This window comes from Sceloporus occidentalis, unplaced genomic scaffold, assembly GCF_023333645.1.
Source record: "Sceloporus occidentalis isolate IW3139 unplaced genomic scaffold, rSceOcc1.0.p SCAF_31, whole genome shotgun sequence".
NCBI classification, from domain to species: Eukaryota; Metazoa; Chordata; class Lepidosauria; order Squamata; family Phrynosomatidae; genus Sceloporus; species Sceloporus occidentalis.
In genome coordinates, this window is record NW_028317011.1 from 1,271,260 (window position 1) to 1,280,121 (window position 8,862).

General features: G+C 37.6%; 1 protein-coding gene across 1 annotated transcript; it reads right to left on the minus strand.

Annotated features, from left to right (window-relative positions):
* Positions 1–512: 512 nt before the first annotated feature.
* Positions 513–8,537, minus strand: LOC149298681 (TRPM8 channel-associated factor homolog). The gene is made up of 7 exons (XM_089487042.1): positions 7,921–8,537; positions 5,936–6,894; positions 5,612–5,706; positions 4,796–5,009; positions 3,743–3,982; positions 1,511–1,848; positions 513–770 (listed from the first exon to the last, which is right to left on the minus strand). Exons 1-7 carry the CDS (start codon positions 8,535–8,537, stop codon positions 513–515), a joined length of 2,721 nt encoding a protein of 906 aa, XP_089343168.1.
* Between the last annotated feature and the right edge of the window lie 325 nt (positions 8,538–8,862).

An 8,862-nucleotide genomic window follows, 5' to 3' on the forward strand; every position in this document is an offset into this window, starting at 1 on the left:
CATATCTGTAATAAATAGCAAAATTGACATTTTAGGTGCTGCTATTTCTGTAGAAACCACTTTCCACAAGCGGAAAGAAGATATCTGATGTGTGGTTATTGAGTCTGTGTAATATATATTTGGGGGGTTGTTTACACTTTTTGTATTTGTGGTTGCGTGGTTAAAGTTCTGTTAAAGCTAGCATGGGCTTGTGATTCATATCTTGAATGAGCCTGTCAACATCTTTGCACACTTAATTGCTATATTAAGCTTCAGTTTAATAGCTTTCTACTGAATGAGATGATTCTAAATCGCACAGCACCAATGAAAATAGTAGCTACGTTTGTGATTATATTTCTAGAGGCTAACTCTATTTTTCTATTGTAATTATCTAAAAGAAAATGCATGAGATTAACATTATTAGTTCCAGAATTAGTCAACCATATAAATTTCAAAAGCTTGAAATTCCTGATAAAAACCACAACCTAAATATGAGCATTACCACAGTAGAGCTAGATTTCTTTTTAGCATTCTTATGCTTTGATTGCTGCTGTATACGACTTCATGGGATCCTTCTCCCACTCAGCTAGGGAGAACAGTTTGTTACGGGTTTCATCATTGATAGACCATCCCCAGGCCTCGAAAAATGGAACGAGGTTTTTATCCACAGCCTTTGAGAATGTCTCCACCCACAGATTCATCTTCTCCTTTTTGTCCTTGGGGACATTCGAAAAAGTTTGATACTCTGAGAAAACACTTTTGAACGGGTCCCAGCCAAAGCCCTCTTGTAACTGGAAAAATAGACATAGATATTTATAGTTACATAAAAGTCTTGGATAAACCATGGAGTTCTCAAAACTGTTTCATATGATTGCAGTTGGGCAATACCCTCTGGAGGATATCCACTCCCAATATTTTAAACTAGAAGGCCTTAAATTACTACTTGAATTCATTGTGCTATGATGTACTTTAAGGATGTTTTAAAACTATTACATACTTTTTTTTTTAATGATTTGAATGAAACATTTCACTAGTGGTAAATGTTATTCCAAAGGCATTTTCACTAAGACATTAACCATGTGGCATGAGAAAAATTCTACTTTCTGATGCCGGGACAACTGAAATTATTTAAACTAGCCACCTGTACCAAAATCAGGAGGCCAGAAAGCCAGTTCGTCAATATGACAATAAAAGAGAAAAAAATTCCTCGAGGAACCAAACTGAATTCAATATGAGCTACAAAACTAGTATTAATTGATTCATTATTCAATTAATCAACATTCTGCTCCACTATAAGAAAAAGAAAACAAACCTATGCTTTTTAACAGCTAATAGAAATAACTATTGCTTGTACTTCATTGCAATGCTTGTTTTGTTGTGCTTAAGATCATTGGTTCTATAATTATGGACAAAATTTTTTGTGTGGCTGTGACAAATGGCGTAATATGGATATAATAGCAATTTTATTTTTCTTTTATTCCAATACTCGTGATCCATTTAAAGCAATATTATGTATTCATGTATGTGTTACCTGCAGATAAGTTTCCAGTGCAGTCCACACAGACCATTGGTCTAAGATAGCTCCATTTTTCAGATAGGCTTTGATTCGTTCATCCCTGCTTTTTGGCTGTAGGCTTTTATGAGCTTGATCTCGTGGAATTCCCAGGACGGTCTCATGTACATAAACAGACCATAGGTTACATGTGGCCTCCGTGGTATGTGGGGGGAACTCCCAATACCCTTTCTGCTGATTGTGCCCAAGCTCATGTGCAGACCCCCATACTCCGGATTTCTGGATACTCTGAAGGTCAACCATTCCCTTTGCTGATTCAAAGTGACACATAATAGGGTAGCCAGAATGCATAAAACCTGTAGTAATAAAAAAAAATATCCAAAATACAATCTATTCCAGTCACAGAGGACAGGAATTTAACAGCTGTTAAACATTATAGGCACACACTCATTATTGTATGGCTTTAGATGGCTCTATCTTGAATCTGTATGCTCCTAGAAAGCTTACAGTAGAGTGATACTCAAACAAGCATATCGGAACCATTTGGACTATTTGGACTGTCCCTTTCTCTAGTAACTGAAAGTCCTCAAAACTCAGCCTTGTGTTTAATATTACTCTCCCATGTATGTCTTGATTCCTTCACTGTATTAGTTTTCATCACTTCCACTGGAAACTGAGTCAATTTATCTATGAGTCTTCTTTGAATGAAAACCTTCTTACCTTAAATCTAAGCATATGACCCTCTAATAGTAGACTATGACCTCTTATCCTAATATTTCTACTGTTCATATATCTTCTACCTATATAAGTTAAGATCAATCAGTCTTTCATTGTCATTTGCATGACAACTAAGCTATGCAGCGCTTTAGCATCAGTACCGAGCTGTCCAATTATCTTTGGCATTGATGAGTTACAGCTCCAGACCAGTTATTGTGTTAACATAACCAACCATGTTTCTATCTCTATAATAAAACAGATCTGGGTAATCTGAGTAATGCAGTATGTTATCGCATTGCTTTCAAACAGAAGAGCTCAGTAATAGCTTCAACTGCTTTTTAAAGCTAAATTAACAGAAAAACGCCAAATTACCTTCAAAGTAAAATACGCTGTTGAATATAATATATTTTTGATTGAATATAATTGATTGATAACCAGTGTCACGCCTTAGAGGCAATTTTGCTGGAATTTTTCCCTTACATCCTTGAACCAATTTTACTGGCATTATACCGCGATTAGCCCTTTAGGCTAAAAAAAACCATTGGGTTGTAAGTAAATACTGTGCATTATTGCAAATGTCAGGTAACCTACATGATACAGAACACTGTTTTTTTTTTTACAGTAACATGGATGCCATGTCACGTTGGTACCCTCCTGTACATTTAAGTTTTGCAATGAGCCGACTTTAAGTAAGGTTGGAATATATTTGTCCCAACCCGTATTTCGTCTGGAACAATCGCATGTCGGTTTTCCTAGAGCTACAGCTGAAAAGGCAGTCAGGGTGAAAATCTTCATACTCTCACATAGGATTCCTTGCTTCCCTCGAGTAAAACAGTTTATACCCCAAACATTGTTTACAAGGAGATTTTTGAAATTTAAGAATTATCATTCTGTCCAATATGTCCACAGTACTGTTGGCTTTATTATCTAGAAAATAATAATTTAAAGCATTTTCAAAGATGTGGGTGTCAATCAACTTGTTTGTTTTGTCTTCTTCATATACTTTTATGGGAAGAAAAAAACTAATAAATGTTGAGTTAGGTGACTGGATGTGGGTCTTGTTTGTTACTAATAAATGAATTATTCTATATAGTTAATATTATTACTTGATGAATAGCACTTGCACCAGATTCCCAGTGACCTATCTATAAGACATTCCATTTGCGTGACATGTCTCTTTATGATAGATTGACATTGACAGTTGCACTTGTTTGTTTTGCTGTTTTATCTTAAAAAAGTTAAATATGCAACCCAAGTAAGTGAAACAAAAGACTAAATATCTTAAATTGATAAGTCATGGTGAAAAATTGATGATGGCTAAGCAGAAATGGAGAGGGTGCCAAATTATATAGGGATCTGTCTTTGATAACTAAAAGTAACCTGGACAGGACAATTCCTTACTTGGACTACATACTGTAGTTCACATGTAAAACAAAATAGTTCTCACAGTCCTCCGGGTCTAGCACTACCATATTTTAGTATTTAAACACTTTAATTCTGGATTACTGTTGGTACAAGGTCTAAGGTATTTACCAACTGAGATTTGCACATCTGTCACAATTCTCTCTGGCCGTAAAAACTTTAGAGGAGTCATTGCAAGCTCAGCAACCGCTTTCATGATCTTGTCCCACATAGACATAAGTGCTTCTGGATCATCTAGTGCGCGGATTGAGTCCGAGGGCACTGTCAGAATCAGGTTTTCTCCAATTAACTCAGCCCATGGAGCTGGGAGATTACGGATGTTTTGCTGCCAGTCTGAGAGGTTGGTCTGGCCTGAGAGAAAGTAAAAATCAGTTGGATTGATACTTCAACACAATAATGTATCTGGTAGTCATTTTAAAGTCATTTAAAGCAACAAGGCGACCACAATTAATTAGCATATATTGGATCTAGCATGAAACTAATACAGTATATTCCACCACGGTTCGAGAGAAAAAAAGAACACAGTTCAAGAGAAAAATTGGGCTCATCTACAAGTTTTTTCAAACTGATTTTGAGCATTATTGGTAAACCACATGTTTATATAACCAGGCTCATGTTCAGTCAGACTTAATCAAGAATACTCCCCCATTTGTTTCCATTTTAGATAGAATTAATTTGTTAAACAATGTGCACACAACCTACTTTATAAGACCACTTTCTATGCACATTATTGTGACCCTTAAGAGCGGTAAAACACTTAGACACATCCATTCCCATCAAGATTCTGTTTATAAGAGAAAAAGGGCAGAAAGTCCCAGTTAGGCAATCTGCCCCAGCAATGCTCAGGAGCTACGGGAAAATGTGTTACAAAATAGCAACTTAAGTCCTCATTCTGTCCATGCAATACAAATTGTTACATGTTTTAGTATGGAGAAGAGGTCTTTTGAAAATATAACACACAAGGACTTCTCTTTAACCAATAAGAAGTGGATATTCTTACCATTGCACGCTTTATGATATAGCAAGATTATCTGATATGGGCATGTACATAATCATCAGAAACAACAAGGCTTTAAAATACATGACAAGAAAATTTCAGATTTTAATTTGTCCTTAGAACAAACTATATTAAAAAAAAACAGTGCCACAAAATTCCAAACTTACCTTTTATATATGTTGGAGCTGGTTCTGCTCCATACACTTTAATGGGAACAATACCCAGAGTGCACTTAGATTTCACAATGATGTAGAGGAGTCCACCCCAAACACAGGATGCTAAAACCTTCTCACTAAGCACAGATGTTCTGTTTACAACCACTGGGGCTCGGCATAAATTGTTTGCAGAACTCAGGTCATCTGTTTGACAGCCAATCTGCACCTAGATAACACCACATGTATATAAAGCTGCATATGTGAAGTACAAGGTTGGATTTGCCTCTAGGTGTCTCTATGTACAAATACCGCTCCATGACACAGTGAAGGCAAGTTTCTTTTCCTACTATTTTTGACCAGGCTTCCTGTATGTCAGGCACCCAAAATTCTTAGCAAGAAGTATGATTTTACAGTGGTTATGGAACAAAGGTAAATGATCCTGGTAATGACAAATGGAATATAATCTATAGCTATAGAACAATTAAGATATGTAGCAGGACCTCATCAATGGTTTCCTATCTATGCTTCCAAATGAACTTGAAGCATATGAAAAGTTAGAATAAAAATAAACATTTTTGGTCGGGTATATTTCTTCTACCCTACAATCTTATTTCTGCCTCTTTGCCTTTCTGCTCATTTCTTTGTTATTCCCTTAATCACTTCAACAGCTAGGCCTTCCGCAGTCTTTCTCCCTTTCCAACCATCCAACTCCAGCCAGGCCCAGTCTTGGAGATAGGATGGAGAAACAATAATTCTCCTGATCTGTCCATGTTTGGTTATTGATACAATGCACCCTTTGAGATTTTAAATTCAGTTTGGTATTGCTACCTTAAGACCTTTTCCCACAGCTGAAGCCGGAAACACAATTACTACTGTTTTTCCGGGAGGCAAGTACAGCCCAGTGCTTCTCCAGGCATCATCACCTGGGAGGGAAAAACAAGATTAGCAAATATGATACAGTCACATGTTCCATAGATATGTTTTATGTATATTGTGCATGCATTATAAATGCTATGTGGCATTGTACAGATAATTATTTAGATGTAAATATAAAATATATTGACTGAGAAACATAAAAATCAATCCCATGTAGAGTCTAGAAATGTCTGACATGACAACAGTGAAACGCTTTTCTTGAGTACCTAGTGTTACCTGGATTTGTAGCATCTATCTGCACAGTAGTTGCTGGCTGGTCTTGAACGTTGTCCAACCTCTGGCTGTTTTCTAGGCTTAGACAGGAGACATCTTGAGCCAAACTGAGGATCAAAGCTTCTTTGGAGTCACTTTTCACAGGACGTTCTTTGCTAACATTGGGTATTGTACACCCCTGAAGAAGACTTGCAAACCTTTGCTGTTGGCAAGAAATGAGAGGGCAAGCTGGCAGCTTCAAGTAACTTGAGATATCTTGTTTAAGGTTTTGCAACCAGGACTTCAGAGGAGGTTTTATTTCTACCCCACTTTCTAAGTCCTTCTGCAGCTGGCAGAATGCTTTGGGGAAGTGATAGCAGCTTGCAGCACTCTCTGGATCTAATGTCTTATAGATACCTTGAGGGACAGTCCTCCCAAGGATACTAATTCCAAACTTATTCAGAATTTTATTTCCTGGGTAAGCGGACAATACACTTTCTACTGATTTTCCATAAGACCAATACCAGGCGTGGCCAGCAATTAGGAGGCCTCCACCCTCTGCTACAAACTGTTGGATGCTTGCTGCCTCATTATCACTGTAGGAATCACAACAGTAGATGCTGAGGTCAGGGACTAGGTTTGATATTTTACAACTGATGCTTTCTTGTTTCAAGATTTGGGCAAATTTTGCCAGTTTATTACGAACTCCGATTGTTCCCTTTTTGCCTGTGTCAAGCCATGATATGGCATTTAGGATGATTTTTTTGAGTTCTGGTTTATCTAGGTAACTTTCATGTGTCCCCACAACCACACGTCCTCTTCCATAATATGCAGCAGCAAAAAAACATTGGTTTTTGTCACTCAATCCAACTGGAAATGTCAAAGGTCCATGAAGTAGAAGCTCTGATGGGACAGCTGAACCACTGATGTCCACATTGGACACACCTTGAAAAAGATGCTTCAAATCCAGTGAAAAGTTCAAACTGTAAGAGAAAACACTTAAATATTGATTAGCACTTTATACACTGTGTATAGATAGTTCGAAAGAATAGAACTTCATAAGAGATCTCACAGCTGTGCATAGTACATTCAATGCTGAGGTGAAACCTATAGCCGTCATACCTCGTAAAACATTTCACCTCCTACAAATACCAGAGCAAATCAAATATGGATTAAGTTGGAGTAGTGTGCGATTTAATGGAAAAATTGTGCAGACAATGTGATGGAGAATTAGCAGAGTCACGCACCACTCCTCAACCAAAGAAAGGTCTGAGTGATTGTGGAACTGCATCAATATTCTATTTTTACTTTAAATTCATATTAAAGTAATTTTTTGCATGGATTCAGTGCATTTCATTGCATTAAAATCTGGGAGCTATTCTTTACATTTGTGAGACTCTGTGTTCGGTTAATTCAAAGCCATATATAACACTGGTGTATATGAATGTCATTACAATGACACACCTTTTTCCTCTTTGATTTCTCTTTCTTCTCTCACCCTCTTTATTTTTCTGTCTTACCTCTTTTCCTTCTCTCTCCGTGTCTGTTTCTCCCCCCCCACACACACACACTTTATCTGGCAATCCCCAAGCACAAAAGGGCATCAGCCTCTCTCCCTTCCACACACACCATCCAGCAGTCTCTCTGCTGCCTGCATACAACATGATCTTGAAGCCCTTCTCCTTCACGCACACAACACTATCCGTAGAGCCTTGATGTGAACTCTCTGTTTCCATGGGCAAGGAATACTACAAAGGTCTTATCACCGAGCACTTTGCTTCAAGTTTCCCCTAGCATGACCAACATTCCCAATGCATTTATCTGTATAGAGAGGAACCACAAGGATGGCTGTGATCACAAGTATTTATGTGTATTATTATTCTCAAAGTGTGTCTGGCTGAGATGTGCAATACTTATTTACATTAAAAAATATTATAAATAGTAAATTCCCTATTCAAGATTTATGTCAGAGGTGCAAATGAAGCTAGGAATAGTGCGTATATACTCACTCTGTATAAATTGGGTTCCATGGTATATTTTCACTAACACTGAAGTTCCCTTTTTCTCCAAATTTATCAGTGAAGTAAACACCAGACACTGATATTACTTGGTTTCCGGGAAATTTCTGCAAAATATTTCCATCTCTGTTGCTGTCTGCCCATTTTAAGGGCTCCGCTCCAATTAGTAGACCTCCACCCTCCCGCAGAAAGGATATAATGTCTTCAGTGTGGCTGTCATTATTGTGAATAGTGCATAGAACACCTATGCCCTGCTTGAGATTATAGGTGGTTTGGACACTGCATCCTGATGCAGAAAGACTCTTTGCCAAAGTTTCTAGGCTATTGTCAACTCCAATTACTGCTCCAGGGGATCGATTCAACCAGGACACTGCATTCTGTAAGAAGTGTGCAAATTGGGGATTCTTCAAATACGACTCGTGGGCCAAAACCACTACCCGGCCCTTCCCATACCGAGATGCAGCTATTAGTACATCTCCTGCAGGAGTCACAAGCACAGGGAATGCAGAATCTCCAGTAAGAAGTAGTTTGCAGGGATCACTGTCTCCTGTGAAGTCCAGGCTTGTGATACCCTGAACCAGTGAACGATAATCTTCATTAAATGCCATTTCTCCTATTGTTATGAAACAAAGTTATTATATCAGTCAAAGGTAGCCGATAACATGGACGGAAAGGCAACAGCCCCATAGTTCAGTTTGATTTAAAAAAGCTTTTATGTGTGTTTTGCTTGAAGAGTGTCTACCGTGACAAGGACTTAGGCGACATTAATGGAGCACATTTTATCAGCTTTATTAATTATGCACTAATGGAAATGTAGGAAAAAATAGTATCTTAACAAGCCTCTGATATTTGTTATTTGTCTTTTTTTTAAGTCCTATCTACCATAATTCATTTTACTATTCCTGAAGAATTTTGAGAAAGCTGCTTGGAATT